At 32.9% G+C, this 22,503-nt stretch overlaps 3 protein-coding genes across 3 annotated transcripts; 2 read left to right on the forward strand and 1 right to left on the reverse strand.

The window, feature by feature from the left end:
- Positions 1 to 2,177: 2,177 nt before the first annotated feature.
- LOC114407219 (probable small nuclear ribonucleoprotein G) lies at positions 2,178 to 3,375 on the reverse strand. Its single transcript, XM_028370248.1, has 4 exons — positions 3,216 to 3,375; positions 3,064 to 3,086; positions 2,576 to 2,697; positions 2,178 to 2,482 (listed from the first exon to the last, which is right to left on the reverse strand). The coding sequence occupies exons 1-4, from the start codon at positions 3,248 to 3,250 to the stop codon at positions 2,423 to 2,425; spliced, it is 240 nt and encodes a 79-aa protein (XP_028226049.1). The 5' UTR covers positions 3,251 to 3,375; the 3' UTR covers positions 2,178 to 2,422.
- Positions 3,376 to 7,234: 3,859 nt separating this feature from the next.
- Positions 7,235 to 7,952, forward strand: LOC114407220 (auxin-responsive protein SAUR23-like). Its single transcript, XM_028370249.1, has one exon. The coding sequence runs from the start codon at positions 7,355 to 7,357 to the stop codon at positions 7,727 to 7,729; it is 375 nt and encodes a 124-aa protein (XP_028226050.1). The 5' UTR covers positions 7,235 to 7,354; the 3' UTR covers positions 7,730 to 7,952.
- A 3,743-nt stretch (positions 7,953 to 11,695) lies between these two features.
- LOC114407221 (kinesin-like protein KIN-5C) lies at positions 11,696 to 17,705 on the forward strand. Its single transcript, XM_028370250.1, has 23 exons — positions 11,696 to 11,903; positions 11,983 to 12,112; positions 12,277 to 12,435; positions 12,518 to 12,867; positions 12,957 to 13,095; positions 13,239 to 13,336; positions 13,433 to 13,589; positions 13,863 to 13,932; positions 14,048 to 14,124; positions 14,386 to 14,439; positions 14,536 to 14,616; positions 14,698 to 14,809; positions 14,891 to 14,977; positions 15,060 to 15,235; positions 15,388 to 15,549; positions 15,659 to 15,766; positions 15,974 to 16,132; positions 16,222 to 16,305; positions 16,451 to 16,656; positions 16,735 to 16,836; positions 16,939 to 17,048; positions 17,244 to 17,395; positions 17,508 to 17,705. The coding sequence occupies exons 1-23, from the start codon at positions 11,854 to 11,856 to the stop codon at positions 17,703 to 17,705; spliced, it is 3,021 nt and encodes a 1,006-aa protein (XP_028226051.1). The 5' UTR covers positions 11,696 to 11,853.
- The last annotated feature ends 4,798 nt before the right edge of the window (positions 17,706 to 22,503 follow it).

The raw sequence follows: 22,503 nt of genomic DNA on the forward strand, positions 1-22,503 counted from the left end.
GACTGTATATTGAAACCTAATGAATCTTGTGGAGCTCATTACTCAAGCAGCCAAGAAAAAACAAACAAACAAAATAAAAAGAACTGCAATGGGCTAGCTATGGTTTTCTTGTCCCCGTCGATCGATCATGAACTTGTTTCTTAACGGATATATAATGCTAAAGCAAAATTAAAGATACTTCATGGCTCCATGCTACTTTTCAGTAGTCTTTAAGCTTTGCATTTAATAACAACATATATATATATATATATATACCTCTCTCTCTCTCCCGTTGCATAAAGTGAAAAAAGGAGACCGCTAGCACAAGCTTCTGTACTGGGTTGAGAAAGCCGTTGCGATCGAGTATTCAGAAGGCCTTTTCGAATTAGGATGCCTAACATGAACATTTGAAATAAGAAAAGAAAAATTATTTTACGTGTATAAACCAAAAACATTTTTAAGGGCTACAATATCTGCCTCTTTAGAATGACATGAAAGTCTTCTAACATGAGAAAATATAAGCAAAATAAAAATTACTTCAAGGTGTGTACATGGTTTAGATTTTTTATAAATCAAATTGGATCTAGAAATCAAACCATATTTTACCCAAAAAAAAAACATAAAAGGTGATTTAGAAATTTTGTGCACCGATGTAGGATCAAAAATATTTTTGAAACTAAAACCGGTTTAAAGTTTTTGTTAACAAGAGAAGTGTAACTTTTCTCATATTTCCTTCTCCCTTAACCATCATGCAACCAACCAACCTATATCTCCTTATTATATAAAAATAATAGTAGTGTTGAGACATATATGTAATTAAATTTTCTAGACCAAAAGAGGGACACGTGTAATTTTTTCAGTCAATCTTTAATTAAAATTGTGCCTTTTTGTAATTAGCTATATTAGTGGATTACATTAAATGACAATAAGGGTTCACGTTTTTAAATTTATATAATCTAGATTTTATTCTCTTCCATAAGAAGGCATGTACGTTGTCCTTAGAAACATTGAAGTTTTTCACACAATGGGCAAACCTAGACCTGCTTTGTCTTTAAGATGCTCTTTGGAGATGGTGCAAATCATGTAGTTGTGCTGAAAGAGTAACACGAGCAAACTACAAGGAGAACATGCATTGTCTACAAAACCGGTTTAAAAACCAATTTTAAATCCCAAACCTTGTTTTAAAAACAAAATTTTCTTCTAAAACCTGTTTTAAAACCGGTAAATGCATCCCTCAACATTCTGCAAACTATCAGGAGACCAAGCTCCACCTATAGTAGCCAAAGAAACATATTACAAGAAAGAAAACCACACTGGTCACGTCTTATAATCTGCAAGTAGTTAAACATGCAAAACATACCCAAGCTCAATTGGGTATTACTGAGTTGTAGTGAACTTAATTCTAGAGAAAATACCGACTTTATCAAAGGTAATTTATCAAACACCTTATAAGCATTAAACCATAAATGCACCCAAGCTCAAATCTTCTCCACAACTAGTTGTTTGGAAGATTTTCACAACTATAATCATTCCCCAATATTCTCCTCAAACATGAACAATGCAGCAATACAAAATAGACAAATAGAAAAGGAATACTGGCAATACAAAAAGACTATTTAATGTGTAAAATCACAACAACGATTATCTATCCAATAACGTAAATATTAAATAAGAACCATTTATATTTCTACAGGATTTAATGCAAACCACATATTGAATTCAAATGTTGAAATAGACGAGCATTTAACCAAAACCTAAGCAATGACAGAGAAGATACCTCAAATCACAGATTACAGCAAATAAGAGAAACTATGGCAAAGAAGCCTGTGAAGAGAACAAGCAAATACAAAGAAGGAATTAATTTTCCAGGTACTGAAAGCATACAAATATGTGTGTGACCTAGAACTTCAATTGTTCAAATGAATCAACCAAAATTATGTCAGTAACAACAAATATCATGTTTGGAAACCTGTTTGTAGAGTGCAAACAGGGAATCACACTTTCCAAAGGACTCAAACAGGAAGCAAGTTTTTTCATATTTTCCATTGAACGTGGGCTTGCGAGTTATCAACTGCAAACCAAACACACACTATGACTCCATACATTTTAGTGTAAACTCTAATAGCTCCATCAACAACCCCAAGTTTAGACTTTAGAGCATGGAGAGGAAGAGAGAAGTTTTCACGCTAAATGCAATATAAAAAGAAGAGGAAAAATCAGCTAAAAGGGATATATGTAAACATTTCAATTGGATCTAGTCACAGCCCTCACACTAAAACACTATAGGTATCCTTCCCTAACAATTTAACCTGGAGAACCCAAATGAGTGGCCAACATGACCATCTTACAATCCACAATTACAAGCTACTCTCAATAGCTACATTGTTCAAATACACAACCATTAACCAGAAAATACTTATATAGAATGTTTACAAGACAGAAATCAAGTCCTGTTCACAGGTTCAAGCGCCTCAACAGTGACCACACTATTTCCTCTGATTACCTGCAATAAGAGGGAAAATTATCAATCTAAAAACCATGTCCATGCTCTATTAACTGCTATACCATGACCATTGATATGCAAAAGAGGACTCACCACCATCCCTATGTCATTTTTCTCATTGCCATTCACTTCCACAGTGTTGTCAACAACTAAATTCATAAACTGGTCGAAGCCACGGAGAGTACCAACAACCATGCGATTTGCATTCAGCTTGACTGCAAGAAAACACCAAGTATTTCAGTATAATTTTCTCACAAATAATGTAAGAAAATCATTGTCTAAGAAACAATACAAAAACTTGAGATATCAGATATTCATAACATAAACCCTAAAGTAAAAAAATACCCATTGAATCAACAACCAGGCTAAAACATGCTTAACACCACTGAACTCTACGCGAAAGTAAATATACAAAGATAGTGAAAAATGGAGTTTAAGAATATTTATAGGCCCTAACAAAACAACACCCATACTCCAGCTCGAAAAAACTCACGATTAAAAAAAATTAAGAAACAAAAAAAGAAACACGAACACGTTCAGATACAGTTTAAGGGAAGCAACAAATAGAGAATCAAACTTACTCTGAAGCTTCTTGTCCATGTACCTGCCGAATCCCCAAAACAAAAAAAGACAATTGCAGATCAATACGCAGCGAATGTAGAAGAACATGGAAAATTAAAAATAAAACTAAAATTAAAATAAAATTGAAGTGGAAAGTGAGAGAAACACTAACTTCTTCAAATCCGGTGGTTGCCCTGATCTGCTCATTGTGAGGAGAAGAGATCACAGATGCGAACGAAGGAAGAAAATTTGGTTTCGAAGTGGCAAAACCTCAACTACGCTCACTCAAGACCCTAACATCGGAGGCTATACTCTTTATCGTTTAAAGCCAGGCCCAGTATACGAAACGATTGCTCAAAGGCACATGGATCTGATAGCATTAGTAAACAGCCAGGACCAAAATATGGGAAAGCCCAAATTAATGACTGAGGCCCGTTTATTTAAACTTAAAAAAATGATTTTAAAATTATCTACAAACGATGTTTTTTTAGATTTTATATAAAATATAAATTATTTTTCATCAGTTATAAAAATAAAAATTTATTTTAAAGTTCTAGTTGATTGATTCTTTTAAAATCAGTCAAATTTACTTTTCAAAACAATCAAAAGTATTTTTTAAAAATTATTATTTTCATAAAAATTTAAATAAATCAACCAAAAATTCAAAATATATTTTCAAACAAAATTTAATTTTTATTATAAAAATAAATAAATGACTCCATAGTAGTATTATCAAAACCCTAATGGTCATTGACTCGATAAGACTACTGAGTTAATAGATTACTGGTTGAACTGATAAGTCACTAGTTGAACTACAAACACTAATATATATTAAAATAAATATATTTATAAATACATAAATTTCCTAACAAACATTTATATAAATAAATAAAACTATCATAATACATTTGTATATTTATAAGAATGGAAATATTATAGTTTGAGTTTGGCTTTATTAGGCCTAAACATGACTTGTAGAGTTGTCCAAATGGCCAAACTCACAATCCAATTCGACCTACATTAGGTTTAGGTTGAGCTAGGCCCAAAAAAGGGGGGGAAATACAAATAACTATAAAACTTGACTTAGTCCACTTACAATCCGGTCCACCCAAACCGAACCCGTGGTAGGTCAAATTGATATGCTTAACCAGATAAAAAATAACCTTGTTAAGTGACTCATCCCATTACACAACACTCTATAGTCTACATTACACAATACACACACAACGCGTTTCACTCACAATAGAATAGACCCACAATCACGACTCCATCAAACCATAACAAAATGTGAGCACCCTAACTCTATTCCAGTCTTCCTTGCGCTGCCACACACAAGCATAACCCACGTCGTCCCATAGATTAGCCACCACCACACCACCGTGCAGTCTCCCTTCCAGCCTTCCCCATGACCCACTACCACCACGACATGGCCTTGTGAGCATCGTTGTTGTCAGTCTCGACTATCACAAACTCACGACGACATGTCAGTGCGCCACCACCTAACCACCTTGTCTTGCTGCATTGAACCCCACACCTAGCACCCAATTTGTTAGGAAGCTTACAAAACTAAGGTAACACGTTTTAGTCTTAGTTGTATGTTGAAATTTCTCATTTTAAAAAATGATTTTTTTTAAATTCTAGCTGGGTTGGTGAGTCAACTCATGAGGGACTGAATCAAACTTTTTTTTTTCCAAGAATAAACCTTAAGCAAGCCTAGGTTGGGCTAATCCATTTATAGGATGGGTTGAGGTGGGCTAAGCCCAATGAGGCAGGCCGGCTCATTTTGACAACTCCATTGACTTGTTACCCGTCAAAGGCTTATTTGAAAGGCCTAAGTTTAACCTAGATGAAAATCTGACTTGGCCTATAAGCATATTTAATGGTCTATTTTATGATACTTTAACACCAAGATAGAAGTGATAATGGGTATGTTAGATCTTTATGAGATTTTTTTTTTTGTGTATTATAAACAATTAACAAAAATGTTATCCTTTTTATACAATAGATCACATGGGATGAGAAGGTGATTAGTATATTTTACCAAGAAGTCAAGGCATTGCAAGTTGTTTGCATCTGCATTAGGGGTTTGGAATTGCAGGTGTACTCTAAAGTTTTGGTCAAGAGTATTTCCAAGGAGTTAGAAGGCAGTGCTACCAGTTTGAGACTTACTCGGGAGATTGGGAAGTTGTTGTCTCTTGATTGGTAACTTAAGATTATGCATCTTTACAAGGAGGTAAATGTGGTTGGCGACAGTTAATGCTCTTGCTAATTTTCCATGTTTTAGTGATGAAAATTTTGCTATATTAGATCATGCTCCTCTAAGCCTTTTTTATGTGTTATGTTTGAAACTAGAGAAGTTTATACTTCTCACATAGTCTAGTCAAGTTGTAATATCTCTTTGGCCTTGTACATATTTAAAAAAAGTTAGAGAATAAATATAAACATGCTAATATTTCTTATATGAATGATTCTAAATCCTTCTATTAGCATTTTTTATGGTAAGTTTTAAATATATTTATATTTTAAAGACATGTATTTATTTTTCTTTCAATATACACAATAAGAGGATTTAAAGAAGTTAATTGAACTTTTTAATAACAAGAGGATCAAATTGAACTTCAGAAATAACTTAGAAGATAAAAATAATAATTAAATCTATTATTAATGATATTAAGAATATTTGGAGGATGATGGAATATCAATATATATCATGAAAAGAATGATTATGTATGAATAGTATAATTTTTTTTACAAAATCATTCAATCACAACTTATTAAATATGATACGTTTGTTAACTTTTAAGTTATTTTTTTTAAATAATTGAAATGATAATTTATAATTAAACGAAGAATTCTTACTTATTAAATTCACACACATTCTCATTCTTATTTGAGGGAAGAAAGTCTCATTTTTTATGGTCAACGAGTTCGCCGAAATATGTATAGTACTGAGAGTGCACTATCAATCATGGGCCACGAGACTACCATCGATGTGATCAATACACATTCGTCACATTGCCAGAGTCAAATTATCACCACAGAACAACAAATTGATGCCCGACCTTCAACACACTTGTCTTTGTGTTAAAGGCTTTCACATTTCACCTCCATAGTCAACCCATCTTTTTCTTATCATTGACCTGATAAAGCTGTCCTCTAACCCTTTGCAATCTTCCATACAAGTCTTGGTGTTTACGGTAAAAGTTTGGTTTGGTGGTTGATAATTTTGTATTAAATTATAATGTATGGTCAAAAAAAGAAATATAAATGTGAGGATGTCGATGGTTCCAAGGATATTCTCCACCGTGTTTATGAAAACGCTTATAAAAATAGCTTCACATTAGCTTCATCAACTTCGTGGTTACTTCACGATGATAATGACATAATCAGTTTTTTCTTTTCTTTCGTTTTTTTTGTCATTATTGAATTGCAGTTATGAAGTTCTAGAATCATGTTTTTTTTTTTTAAACATCCCTTGTATAGTTAAGCTAAAGGTTTAATTTATTATAATATGTTAAATCATTATGTTCGTTGAATGGTCACTTGGCTTTACTTAAATCGTAGATTACGATCCTGGGTGTAGCTTGCACGTATAAAAATGTAAAATTCAAATCCGAGAGAGGTGGAGGGCACGGTCATTGATGTAGGTATAAGAATCTAAAAACCATTGTAATTTTAAACATCAAAGATGCGAAATGGACCAATAGTGGCAATACGCCTGCAGTAGTAGACTACTGTTCTGTCATTTTTAACGAACGAATGACAGATGTTTAATTAGAACATGTCAACAATATCAATATTTTTAGCCATAATCAATCAATTGTTTTGACGCCATTGCACTGGCTTGTATATTTTGGCCAATGGCCACCCAACAAATGTGAAATTGAAACCACCCCAACTATATTATGCTAATTATTTAATTTGCCTGCCGTACATTACGGATGTTTTCTTTGGGTACTTTCCGAGTTTTTTTTACTAATAGTATTATGAACTATCGCCATTTTTCTTCAACTACAATGATTAGGGTATGCTTAGCCATGAGCCACTTCAAGATAACTGAAAGTTGGAATATAAAAATTGAGATTACTTTTCCACATTCAAAATATTGAATTCAACTCTCCTCTATTCAAAAGTAAGAAACTACTCCTTAATTTCATTTTTATAATAAATCCCTCTCACACTCTAATTAGCTGGCTATCTTACCAAAATACAATCATATAAATCATTCCTTCACCTTGCACAGTATAGCTAGTACCTCTACATAGCTTTCTTTCTATATTTGTATCCCTAACATCGTCTTCCTTAAGCAACATGTTGGGAAAAAAGAGTTTCAAGAAACTGGCAAAAAAGGTGAAGAAGGGTGTAGGTGGAATTGACCCTGACCCTGTACGTCACGAGTGTTTGCTGAAGGAATATGAAGAAGAATGTGCTACTAACACACCCCCAATTGGTTTTTTTGCAGTTTATGTCGGGGAAGAGCGTCAAAGATACGTGGTTCCGACCCGTTACCTTTCTCACCCGTTATTCAAGATGCTGTTGGAGAAGGCTTACGATGAGTTTGGATTTTCACAGAGGAATGGCCTTGTAATTCCATGCAGTGTTTCCACATTTCAAGAGGTGGTGAATGCTATTGAATGCAACAACGACAAGTTTGACTTGGGAAAGTTTTTTGCAGAATTTGTTTGAAACACAAGCTCTTTCATTTTTTTGCTATAGTCTGATAACTATAGCTTCTTTGGTTGGGTTTTTTTTTCTAGCTATAATGTATATGTATGACACACACATGTAGTGCACAACACTCCAGATAGGTAGGTTTTAACTTCAAATGAACTTGTTGTAGCAAACAGATTCAGTTAGAATAGATCTGACATATAAAATAGCCATTTTATGAACTTTCAAGATTGGTTTATCTTTAGCCTTTGCCTTTAACTAGCTTTTCTGTTTTTATTTCTTACTTCAAACCCTTCTGTTTCATGAAAAGTCACAATTACGGAATTACCATCTCGGTAATCTGTGGACTGCGGCAACAGTTGTTTACATTAAGTTAATCTAAATTATTTCTGTTAACACTTTCCTTAATTTTTATATAATCCACAATTTCATCTTCTTAAAAATGTATAAACAGGCAAGTTTTTATTTTTATTTTTCATGACTAAATAGCAATAATTTAATTCGGTCAGAAGATTGAAATAGTTGAATAAATAAATGAAGCTTTCCATCTGGTGGTCATCCAAGAGACTTGAGATATTGTTGAGACTTGAGATGCAATGGCAACATTTACATATGATTTAATTTGTTCCTTCATTGAAAATTGCGTTGTATTTATATCTTGCTTTTATAAATCTGGGGAGATTCAACAGATCACGTAGAATCTACACCAAAAGTAAAATTTTGAACAGACGAGTATCATGCAGAATTGGTCAATAAAATTGATTATAGTTCAATTTATTGATCTTAATAACTTCAACTGTCTACAAGGGTTCTCTTCCCATGGTCGACAAGATTTATGCATTTGCTCTCTTGGTCAATAAAGTCTTTATGCATTTCAATTAAATCAGCAATGACAGGTTCTAACTTCTAACTGATGATAATGTCCTATCGATTGTTTTCGTGTGTGACACAGAGTTCTCATTTATAATGTACATCTCCCTCTCTACTCATAATAGGCTGACTTTTAGGACTAGCATCTCCTTTGTAATGGAAACCAAGTGTGAAACTAGAATGATAAATTCATAAACATATTGTATCTTATTTATTTATTTAAATATGATACAGATTTCATGCTTATTAATTTCAGATAACAATTCTACATAGCCAAGGCCAGAGGACAACATAGACAATAATTTGATGCAGATGTCAAGCTGTTGGGAAAACTCATACTTTCCCGCTTCGTGAAGTTTAAGATAGACACTTAGTAATTAAAGGTAGTAATGGAGGCACACGATTATAATTCTCCAATATGGAGATTCTTCCACTATACAAAGTGATAGTAGGGTTACAAGGATGTGTTTACAAAATTGACTCACTTTATGGTGGCTCACTCAAGCTTGAGGATAGAGACTTCCCAAGCTATTTATCTTCTCTCTCAGAGAGGCTTACTCAAGCTTGAGGATAGAAACTTCCCAAGCTATTTATCTTCTCTCTCAAAGAGGCTCTCTACTTGGATCGACTCACTCTATGGTGGCTCACTCAAGCTTGAGGATAAAGACTTCCTAAGCTATTTATCTTCTCTTTCAGAGAGGCTTACTCAAGCTTGAGGATAGAGACTTCCCAAGCTATTTATCTTCTCTCTCAGAGAGGCTTACTCAAGCTTGAGGATAGAGACTTCCCAAGCTATTTATCTTCTCTCTCAGAGAGGCTCTCTACTTGGATTGACTCATTATACGGTGGCTCGCTCAAGCTTGAGGATAGAGACTTCCCAAGCAATTTATCTTCTCTCAGAGAGGCTTTCTACTTGGATTGAGTCACCCTATGGTGGCTCACTCAAGCTTGAGGAAAGAGACTTTTCAAGCTATTTATCTTCTCTCTCAGAGAGGCTCTCTACTTGGATTGAGTCACCCTATGGTGGCTCACTCAAGCTTGAGGATAGAAACTTCTCAAGCTATTTATCTTCTCTCTCAGAGAGGCTTACTCAAGCTTGAGGATAGAGACTTCCCAAGCTATTTATCTTCTCTCTTAGAGAGGCTTTCTACTTGGATTGACTCACTCTACGGTGGCTCACTCAAGCTTGAGGATAAAGACTTCCCAAACTATTTATCTTTTTTCTCAGAAAGGCTTACTTAAGCTTGAGGATAGAGACTTCCGAAGCTATTTATCTTCTCTCTCAGAGAGGCTTTTTCTCACTCTAAGAAGTGAATTCACTCTTTGTCTTGGATTGATAGGAATGAAGGCTCCTACCCTTATTTATACTACTCCACCTCCACAATGAATGGTGGAGATTACTTGTATCCTAGGGTGGAGACTAATTCTCTAGAATGCTCCACACATTTTAGGAGTCTTTACACTCTTCTACTCTCTTCCATGCTTTTTCATAAGGTTCCAGAAGGTTTCACACATCTCTAGAATATTTTAGAGGTTTCCACATTCTTCCACAAACTTCTAGAGAGTTCTACACTACTCTAGAGTTCTCCAGAACGTTCTAGAAAATTCTACACTTTTCCAGAAAGCTCCAGAATTTTCTAGAACCTCTCAAATTAAGGAGGGATCCCAACACAAACTTCCAACTTTCATTTAACAATTCTGCAAACAACCAAAGCCAGTGGTAGAGTTCCTGGTATATGCCCTCACAGACCAGAATTGGAAGAGAGAGACATATTATGTGAGGGATGTTATGTTCACTCACAAAAATAAGGGACATTTTACAAACACCTACTGCATTAAGCGTCATGATTTTCCTCAAAGTTAGTTTAATGATTTGTATTTAGTTGCTCTAGTCTACCAAATACTTTAACTGGTTTATTTATCCCAATTTCATTAAATCTTTCACGTGAGGACTTGATATCAAGTCATGTTGCAACTTTATAATTAAAAAAATAAAATAAAAAAGTTTGAAGGCAGAAAAAAAAATCCCAAATTCAAAACAGTCCAATGATAAACGGGGTAAAACAATAGGACTGTAGAACATAGATACCCCCAAGGCCCCAACTGACGAGCAATTTTGCAATCACTTTGTTGAATAGAAAACAGTTGCCTGTTGTCCCAGAGACCCGCACTTACCTCCAAGCGGTTGATCATTTTAATTAAAAATGAAAGAGTTGAGGAAGAAAAACGATATAGTCTTGTAGATGTTGTCGTATCATACTTCAACATAAATACTATGATCAGTTAGGCCACATGTCCTTACCCTCAGGTACATTTTGGGAAAATTAAATTTCTCCAATCAAAATAGAGTACCTATGAGTTTTTTTTTTTGTACCATAGTAGATATTGTTTGGTAAATTACTAGTTAGATCATCAACCCGTGTATGTGCACAGAAATGACAGCAGCAATTTCCATATAATAAAATTACAGAGTCATGAAAAAAATGGTGAAATATAGACAATTGATGAATTCTTGAACAATTTTATTATACATTGAGATGAAATTAATTTTTTTATTATCGAATCTATGCTATGTAAGCCCCCCCCCCCCCCCCCTGTGTGTATAATGTATATGTATACACATCTTTTAGTTTTAATATCTAGAAAAATGTTTTTAATATTTAGTTCTTTCGTGACATATATAATGTTGGTACATTAATTATTTAGTTAGTTTTTAATTTTTATTTATTTTAATATTTTTTTCCAAACTACTCATAAAATTTTATCATTAAATAAACAATAAGTTAAAAATATTTAGTAGTCAAATTTACTATAACGAAGTTGATCATTAAATAAACAGCATGTTCTTATGCAGATGCAGATATATTACAGATGGACCTTGTTTTTTTTTGTCAGAATAGATAGACCTTTCAGCACATAGGTGGGCTAGAGTCCAGGCCCGAAGCGTTTGAGTGATTGTTAGGGTAATCCAATAATCAAAGAAAACACAATATAAAATACATTGAACGATAGGGGCAAAACGGTAAGAATAAAAAAGAGTGGAACACCGTTGGATCACTATCCTCAAAAACGCTGAACCGTAGATATATAGCGAAGGTGAAAAGTGAAGAGCGGATTTCAAAAATTCAAATCTCAAACGCTTCTCTCCCCGAACCCGCTCTCACACCCTTTCACGTCGATAGAGAGAGAGAGAGAGAGAGAGAGAGAGAGAGAAGAAGCCATTTTCATTTCTCAGAAGCCACTTTCAGAATCGGATCTACGAACCAAACATGTCTTCGAAAGAGAAGGGCGTCAACGTTCAGGTCCTCCTCCGTTGCAGGTAATTCCGTTTTCCTTCGTTAATTTCCTCGTTCTGGAACTCCATTTCCAACCCTTTAACGTCGTTAATTTTTTCGCAGGCCGTTTAGCGACGAAGAGTTACGAAGCAACGTGCCACAAGTCGTGACTTGCAATGAATACAATCGAGAAGTGGCCGTGTCTCAGAGCATCGCCGGCAAGCACATTGACAGGGTTTTCACCTTCGATAAGGTCCTTCTTAGTTCTCACTCTTCTCTCTGTTCAAATCACATTCGGTAATTTATGATCTTCAAGCTTGAGTTTACGGAAATGGACGCAAATAGTGAGATGTTAAGTTAGTTTTAGGGGGATTTCAATTTCAAATCTGTAATGTGTGTTCGTTTTATCTTGTGAAGGTTTTTGGTCCTTCTGCACAGCAAAGGGATCTTTATGACCAAGCTGTTATTCCGATAGTTAATGAAGTTCTAGAGGGCTTTAATTGTACTATATTCGCGTATGGTCAAACTGGTACGGGAAAAACCTACACCATGGAAGGGGAATGCAAAAGGGCCAAGGTATGCTTTAGTGTCTATGAATGATGAATAATGAGTTATGTTAGTGATTTTATTTGAGCTTTATTTGAGTATTGTACTACAGAGTGGTCCCAATGGAGAGTTGCCTACAGGAGCTGGAGTTATTCCTCGGGCTGTCAAGCAGATTTTTGACACACTTGAGAGCCAGAATGCTGAGTACAGTGTGAAGGTCACTTTTTTGGAATTGTATAATGAAGAAATCACTGATTTGCTTGCCCCGGAGGAGCTTTCAAAGGCTTCTTTGGAGGAGAAGCAGAAAAAGCAGCTGCCTCTCATGGAGGATGGTAAAGGTGGAGTTCTAGTAAGAGGCTTGGAGGAAGAGATTGTGACGAGTGCCGGTGAGATTTTTACTCTTCTGGAGAGAGGGTCTTCTAAACGACGAACTGCAGAAACTTTGTTGAACAAGCAGTCAAGGTAGGTAACGTTTGTTTTGCTATTTCTTTAGTTGACAGGAACTGGAATCAATTTTTGATTACTTACTAAGACTTGTTTTCTCTTTTCAGTCGATCGCATTCGTTGTTTTCTATTACAATCCACATCAAAGAAGCAACCCCAGAAGGTGAAGAACTGATAAAGTGTGGTAAACTTAATTTGGTGGATCTGGCTGGGTCAGAAAATATATCTCGTTCTGGTGCTAGGGAGGTAATACATAATAAGCTTGTCATTTGTTCAGTGTTCTCTCTCTCTTTCTCTCTCTCTCTCTATATATATATATGATGGTGTTTACCTATAGAATAATAATTTTGAACTAGTAAGTTGAATTTTGTTTGTGTAATATTTGTTAGGGTCGTGCCAGGGAAGCAGGGGAAATTAACAAAAGTTTGCTTACTTTAGGGCGAGTGATCAATGCACTAGTGGAGCACCTGGGTCACATCCCTTACAGGTTCTTAACTTTTCGGCCTTTGACACTGCTTCATTCTTTTGAGTCTTTGGAATTATCCTTTTCTTTGTGTGCTTACATGGATAAGTTGGTATTTAGGGATAGTAAATTGACGCGTTTACTGCGTGATTCACTTGGAGGAAGAACGAAGACATGCATCATAGCGACAGTGTCTCCTGCAGTTCATTGCTTAGAAGAAACTTTAAGCACGCTGGATTATGCACACAGGGCAAAGCACATAAAAAATAAGCCTGAGGTTTGCTATTGAGAATGTTTACGATACCATGCATCTTTAGCGATAGTATCTTTCAAACATTTCATGTGAATATGTTACAAATATAGTACTTCTACAAGGATTTCATGAGATTTTGGACTATATTTGTGTTTTACAGTCATTAACTAAATATATGATAAAATCATCTATAATAAAATTCTTAAACAGAGGAACTGATTTGTGTGTTCTATTGTATCCATATTAGACAAGTATGCATTGTTTTTAACCTCCTTTTTCTTTTCTGATATTTTTTAGGTTAACCAAAAAATGATGAAATCGACACTTATCAAAGATCTTTATGGTGAAATTGAACGCCTTAAGGCAGGTGAGTTGCATTGTAGATTTGTAGTTGCTGAAGTAAGTATCGCTTGGATTCTTCAGATTTCCTGCTAAAGTGTCTCATTCTTGATGAAAATCATAAAATTTGTGACATTGACCAGAGGTTTATGCTACACGCGAGAAAAATGGAGTATATATTCCAAAGGAAAGATACTATCAGGAGGAGACCGAAAAAAAGGTTATTTTCCTCTCTCTTCTTTTTTTGTCTGGTACCTTCTGTTGCAATATGGAAAATTCATCAAGAGCAGTACTATTGGTCTATGTAACTTTTAGCTGCTGAGATCATAGAGATCATTCTGGTTTAGAGTGCCTTGGACATTTCTAGTCGTCTAGCATGTTTTTAAATATTGGTCCTTTATTAATATAAATTTTTTTGGTGTTTATTTTCATGATCACTTTTTCGAGGTCTTTCATTGATGCATGATTTTCTTCTGTCTAGGCCATGTCAGATCAAATTGAGCAGATGGGCGTCACAATAGAAACTCAACAGAAGGTTTGCTTTATTGAAAAAGCTATTTATGTATAGAATATAAGGCGTGCCTGCTTGTTGTTCCTGTTATGCCTGACTTGTTTTCTATGTTTCAACCAGCAACTTGAGGATTTGCAAAACAAATACGTTGACCAAATTCGGCAGTGTTCTGATTTGAGCAACAAACTTGATAGTACTCAGGTGAGTTATCAATTTTTTTGTTCAATATTATTATGGAATTTTATATGCTTTGTTATAAGGAGATGGTGATGAATCACACAGAAAAACTTGAACAAGACTAGCAAGTTGCTTGCCAACACAGAGGAAGAATTGAAGAAATGCCACTATACCCTGAAAGAAAAAGACTTCATCATTTCCGAGCAGAGAAAAGCAGGTATGCTGTATACATTATCGCCTTTCTATCACTGTTTCTTGTGTAATGTTTCGTTGTGATAAAGTTAATTATGTGCGGCAGAAAATGCTCTGGCTCATCAAGCATGTGTTTTACGAGCTGATTTGGAGAAAGCTCATCAGGATAATGCTTCATTATTTTTGAAAATTGGTAGGCCTTATTCTTTTCTCTGTTATGATCGACTAAGAATTGAGATGTGTTTATTGACTTATTTATCTGTCTGGTAATATAGGTAGGGAAGATAAATTAAACTCAGATAACAGAGCTGTAGTGAACAATTTCCAAGCGGAGCTTGCTCAGCAGGTTGGTTCACTTTGCAATACTGTTGCAACATCGTTGTCTGAACAGAATGAACATCTAGAAGGTGTGAAGAAGCTCTGTCATTCTTTTTTGGACCTTCATGATAAGGTGTGTACGTCAAATATCCAATACCGTTGCTCTTGTCAGCGACATTCTTTGTTGGTTTCATCCAATTTGTTGAATCCTTTCCCTCCATATTTTTACGTTTCTTGTAATAGTTTATCTGTAAATTCTCTCATTCCCCTTTTTGTTTTCTGTAGGCGGCTGTTGATTTGAAAAGGAAAGTGACATCTCTGAGGACCTTGTATATATCTCATTTTGAGGCAGTGGAAAATGTTGTACGCTTGCATAAGGCGGGCTCTGATGCTAACTTGGAGGAACTATCATCAGTTATATCCTCTAATGGTCATTCTATTGAGGAAGTATGTTTCAGCTGTTTCAAATTATTATTTCTACTTTTACTGTTATGTCTTTGGCATTTTTTTTATTCTTCTAACCACTAAAATAAAAATTTTATTCTTGGTGAATCAGTTTCTTGCATCTGAGGCCACTGAAGCTGGTTCAATATTTGACGATCTTCAGAGAACCCTTTCAACTCAGCAGGATGAACTGGAACTATTTGCAGGGAAACTACGCAGTGTATGTGCTTCGAAGTTTTCCTTCTTTTTACCTGTTTATAGCTTTTAACAAATTTGTCACATCTTTTGTTTCTCTGTTCTGGACAGCATCCTGTATATTTATTTTTTCTTTGTTATGACTGATATTCTTTATCTTCTTCTGACTCTGTTATGACTGATATTCTTTATCTTCTTCTGACTCTGTTATGTTGTGTATTGTAAATCAAAGAGATTCAATCTCAGTCTTGAACAAATAAAAGATATCTCTGATCGCTCTCAAGAATTTGTGGATAAGCTATTTGAAGAATCAAAAAAGCTTGAAGACTATGCATCACAGGCTGACCAAATGCAAATGAAGAGCATTGATGAGTTTAAGAAAGCATATGAGGTTATAACATAATATTAACATGTATTGTTTGAAAGATGGTTATGATGATTGTTGACATCTGATGTAGACATGTTATCTATTCTGTACAGGAGCAATCAAAATCTGATACAGAGAAACTTATTGCCAATATGACTAGTTTAGTTTCTGATCACATTCGGCGACAAATGGATCTGGTCAGTATGGGTCTTCTTTTTTATAGTCGTATCTTTTTTTGGCCCTTGATGGGTGAAGATTGGGGTGGATGGGCGGTTGAATAACTTTTTGTTTCTGTTCCTGTCAATTTAGTTTGTTGTCTTGGATTGATGATTGGCCTTGCAGGTAGACTCAAAGCTTGTTGATCTTAGAGAAAGTGGCATCAAGAACAAGTCCTTCTTAGATGGACATGTGTCATCAATGGGAGATATTGTGACCAATGCAAAAAGGAAATGGCAGGCCTTTTGCGTGCAAGCAGAAAAGGATGCAAAAGACACTGCTGATGATTCTGCCGCAAAGCATTGTCGTATGGAGAAACTCATACAGCGGGGGTAAGTGATTTTCCTCAAGTTTTTCTCATCCGGATCCACTCACTCACATGCATTCTAACTTTCTTTTCCAATCCTTAGTGTTCATACTGCTCAATCGGCTTTCGAACATACAAAGAAGACACATGAGGCTGTAAATGAGATGGGGACCAAACATATTTCAGCAACAGAGTCAATTGTCAGGTACGGATATGATTATTGCCTGTGTTTTTCTTGGTCCATTTTACTGTTTTGATGCTTCATTAATAGGCTTCATGCGATGTGATATCAAATACTTTGGTACAGGAATGCTACTGATAACAATGTGCAACATGTCGTTGAGGTCCATTCTGCACGAGTTACAGCAGAGGAAGATGTGGCAAAGAACAGTGAGGATCTTCTTGAGCAGTTAGATGGTGAGTATTGTGTTGGATGTCCTTCGATTTATAACTTTCATTCAGCAAAATTTACCTCTGCAGCTGAGATTGTTTGATCATGATTTAACAAATATTTAAGAGGCATGAATCACCAAATATCTCAGTTTTGTGTCAAAATGTCTTGTTATATAATGCATTCATCATCCTTTTTTTCTTGGGGTGCATTTTTTGCAGTCACGTCTGCACAGGAGAGGGAATCCATATCTGGCGTATTAAATGTGGTGAGAACTCATGCAAATACACTTGAGACGCTACGAGAGGATCACAATGGCCAAGCTACTTCAATTGAACACACAACAAGCAAAACTTTCCAACAGCAGTACAGGGTAGGTTGATTGGGTTTCTATTTCGTTCTCGGAAAATCAAATAGAAACATGATTTAATAGACATGTTTAACATTAATGAACATGTGTTGTTGCTTCCTCTCTTGTCTTGCAGGACTATGAGGCTAGCGGCACAACACCTATAAGATGTGAGCCTGATGTTCCGACAAAGGGGACAATAGAGTCTCTTCGGTCGTTGCCAATGGAAGACCTTCTTGAGGAATTCCGGGAAAATAATCCATATGAATCTAATGATGTAAAGGAGTTGAAACCATCGCTTATTCCACGATCGCCTCTTACTCAGCTGAACTAACGGCGGTGGTTGGGTCCTCTGTTCTTGAGTCAAATTTGTATTTCTATTGTAACATCACATTGCCTTTGTTACCCATTAAATTGTTGGAAGAATGCATCATCATCCGCAGATAGATTATTTTATTTGATATTTAGAGCAAAGTACTCATGTAAATCCCACCTTGGGATGAAGTATAGGATAAATAATGTTTAATTTTAAGTAAGGCTCGCGTGGTTATTCTTGTCATTTTATTTTTTGGCTGTTTGCCATCTACTTCTAGTTCTGTCTCTTGTAACGATATGGGCATACTCGCTTTTGTGTGTGTAGTCTTTGAAACTTCAAAAACATTTCCTATCTGCCTAAAATTTGAACTAATTGTTAAATTTTGTATCTGCAATCAAACAGTTTAATGATTTATTTGTTCTACTGGTGGGACAAGAATTAGTTATTCTTTAGGTTCGGAAGATGTGAAACCATTTAGATGATAATGATGATAAATATTAGTTAGAACTTAAACAAGTCCCCCTAAAAAAATTCGTCTTTTAATAAATTTTTCTACAAACACTTATAGAAAAAAAAAGATGATATAAATTTTTTTATAAGTTAAAGTTTACTGTTTTGAGATGTTAATTTTATTTTTTATAAATTAGATTATGCACAAGTTAAACTTAATTTTAAATTTTTTCAAATAAATATTTATGAAACATCTATAATTTTGTTAGTAATGCCATATTTTAGTCTAAATACAATAGAGCAACATGATGAAATAATGCTTGTGTAATAGAATGATGTTTTTGGATAGTTTACTTTGCTCTTGAAAACGAAAATGATTAAAATAGTGTTTAAAACCACTCAAGTTGTCTAATTCAAGATGAAAAATGTTAAATCATAATTTTTAATATATTTTTAATCTTATTTTTTATGATTAATTAAATTTATTAAAAAATGTAAAAATGTGTAGGTTTTTCATTTTATTTTTGCTTATAATTTCATACTTTTTTTTTTACAATTTTCAATTAATAATAGTGTGCTTGAGTGTATTGTTAACCTTTTAAGACCAGTTAATTTCTTTGTAAACAATTAGCTAATCGATTGATGCCTTTAGAAAAAAGTTTTTTGAAAAAATGCGAGAAATTTTTTTATGAAAAAAAATTCAAAAATGTTTTTTGAAATTTGTTATTATACCGTGTATCATTTTTTTAAAGAAAACTTCTAAAATGTGTACGGGTTGGTAAAATTATTATACTAAAAACAGTAGTATTATTTTTGTGAAAATTAATGTTGAATTTGACTGGAAAACAAGTAAAAAAAGTATAGAAATAAAGTAAAAAAATTAAAATCAAATAGAAGGAAAAATCAATTATTTAAGATTTTCTATTTCCAAATGAACAAAAAATGATAATAAATATACGAAAGTCACAATAAGCACTTTATAATTTTAATGATTTAGTGGACATAAACATCTATCCCAAAAGTTACTTACAAGTCATTAATTATATAAGTTTACAGAAAGTAGTCTTTATGAGAGCATGCGGGTCTTGCAAAACAACTTTTACATACTCGTATGATACACAACACGAGTTGCACCACTGTCGTTAAATGACACAAGTGATTTTTTTTTTTTAATCTTGTGAGTTGAAAATATAAAACATCTCTTGAAATAAATTAGTCATAAATCAAATTAGATTAATCAAGTTGAAGATTATTTTCTAAAAATAAAGAATCTAGGAAGAAAAGCTCAAACTATAGTTATATTTAAATAAATAAGAGAAAAAAAATTTATAATTTTACACAATTATTTAATTACAAATTATCATGTAAGATAAATTTGTTAATTTTTTAAATAATTATCTTGAAGTAATTTAAATGATAATTTATGATGTAATTAAATGCATGACAGTATATAACTGTTTTTCACTGTTAAGGTATATATTAAACTCTTAAATAATTCTTTTTAAAAATTAAAAAATTAATAACATAAGTAATATATTAAAAGATAAAAAATAGTTTTATTGTCCAATTTTTTTGTCACAATATTTAAGGAAAAGAATAACACCTCGTAATAGAAAACTTTTAGACTCAAAAAATACTTACAAGGAACTTACATTTACCTTAGTTGCAAAGAAAAGTAGAGGCTAGAATCTGTGACTTATGAGGCACAAGACCATATCTTGCTTCATTCAACCAATCCTTGGACCTTTCATTATCTTGTTTAATTGTTCACAAAACATTTCTCAAATTTTTATTATTTTTTTCTGATATTCTCAAATTTGAATGGGGTGTCCTGAAAATATTTTATGATACAATAATACGTTATGATGTTACTTTGTAAAATTAATATTTTATATGTTCCTAAAAGTATTATAAAGTACTAAAAAGATATGTTATTAAACAGTTACATGTTTTTTAAGTTGACAATGGTAAATATAAAATTCTGAAACTATTATCAGTATCGTTAAACTTGAAAAGGTCATATCCTCTGCGGATTTTTGCCTTTGAATGTGTCCAGTTCTAAACGGAATTCGGGTACGAGGTGGCTGTTCTTTATTTTCTAAACTGAATATACTAACAGTATCATGGTATTTCAGCTAAGATCATTGCACAGTGGGGGCACTGTCACATAGCATTTTCACTTTCATCCCATGTTGATGTTGAACCCAGTAACGGTTTTGAACTTGCCACGTGTTGCAACTTTTTATCAATACGATGGAGTGTAATATATACAGTAATCTATCTATATGCTAGTGCACAATTATGGCAGTTTAATAATACTTTATGCCTTTTCTTTATCCTTTCCGTTTTTTTTTTACATTCTAGTGAGATATTATTGAATAATACAATTACAAAGGACAATGCTTAAGCTCCTTTCAGGATTTCTTTAACTAAAGTGTTGCAATAGCATAAGAAGGTGGTGCCAACAAGATGTTTACCTTCTAGCAATTGCATAAATCAATATCCCAAATATAGAGTATGAATCGAAAATTTTAAAAGTAATAATATTATATTGCATATGATTTTAAATTAGTGACAAAATAATAACTATGTTATATATGATAAGCATGCCAAATTATTTAGAGTTATATATGTTTTTTTATTTGTGAAATATAGTTGTATTTTACTTTTGATTCTTAAAAAAAATCTTGAGTTTTGATCCTTATAATATATATTATATAACTTTTTTATTTTAGTTTCTATAATATTTTTTTTATTTTAAATTAGCTCCTTAAAAAATATGTAGATTATGTGCGATAAGACATTTCATCTAATTATTAAATTTTTTTACTAATTCAAAAGTTTGTTTGACTATTTGGTAAAAAAAAAAATTTAGTAGCTTGTTATATTTTTTTAAATGTTACTTGAAGTAATATTTTTTAAATAAAAATAAAAAATAGAAGCTAGCGTTTTATAAAATCATGATTTTATTATTTTTATATTATTTTACACTTATACTTTAACAAGCTAGTTTTTCAGCTTCTATATATCAGCTTTGAGCTACTATTCCAGCCTCCAATTAACTTTTCAGCTAATTTTGTTAAAAGTAACCTTAGTAGAGACTAAAAGCAAAATATTTGAGAAAAAAGCCTATAAATCATTAAGTGATGATAATAAATAAGTTATAATTTTCTAAATTTGGTCATGTTACGAGGTCATGTTTTGCAAGATATTTCATTTAACTTTTATTTTTTTAGGTTAAATTACTCATTTGTTCCCTATAGTTTCATGATTCTTACATTTTTAGTTCTTATAGTTTGAAAGTGATCTTTTTAATCTCTATAATTTATATTTTAATTCTCTTTTAGTCCCTCTAGTTTAAAAATATTCTTTTTAGTCCCTATAGTTTATATTTTAATTCTCATTTGAAAACTATAGAGACTAAAAAAGTAAAAATCATGAAACTATAAGGACTAAAAAATCCATTTTCAAAACTACACAGACTAAAAGAGAATTAAAATGTAAATTATAGGGACTAAAAATATCACTTTCAAACTATAGGGACTAAAAAAAGTAAGAATCATGAAACTATAGAAACTAAATGAATAATGTAACTTTTTTTTATTAGTTGAAAACTCATTTAAATGTTCAAAAAATAAGCTTTTTTTAGTAGTTTTTAGTATTTTTTGAAATGCTACTTTAGCATTTTTAAAAATTCTAACTTCTAATTTTTTATATTTTTTTCTTGTTATTTTAATATATTTATCAAATTTTCTTATTACCTTTTTAAATAAATAATTTTATTATATTTCAGTCATCTTACACTTTTAAATTATTTTAACAATTAATTTTACTAAATACTTATAATTTAATAAATTAATTTTTAAACTTTCGATTACCAACTTTTAACTTTAATTAATTTTATCATACATAACCTAAGTTTGGTACATAAAGTTGGTCCCTATACATATCCAGACCGGCCGTTTTGGAATTTCATCACGTGATATAAAATTGGTCTCGTTTTTTTTTTTTTTTTTTATCTTGTAAATTGGTCTCATTTGTTTTTATTGCTCAGTTATAAATTTGAAATGAAAATAAACAAGGAACTAATCTTAAAAATGGGTTGTGCTACTTAACACATGGAGAATTTTTCGTTTTCATAAACAGTTATAAGTCTTCTATTCTTGCATACTTAGGCAAATTAGAGGGATCTGAATATGCATATAATAAATGTCTTAAAATAATAAGGTGATTCCGTGAATTGGGACTCAATTCTACTGGTAGGCAATTGGTATGATGGTTATTGAAGAATTAGGCTCTTGTATTAAAATGATGCAATTTTGTTCATAAATTATCAAAATGGATTGATTTTAAAAAAAATTACAGA

Source organism: Glycine soja, chromosome 3 (assembly GCF_004193775.1).
Source record: "Glycine soja cultivar W05 chromosome 3, ASM419377v2, whole genome shotgun sequence".
In the NCBI taxonomy this organism is placed as follows: Eukaryota; Viridiplantae; Streptophyta; class Magnoliopsida; order Fabales; family Fabaceae; genus Glycine; species Glycine soja.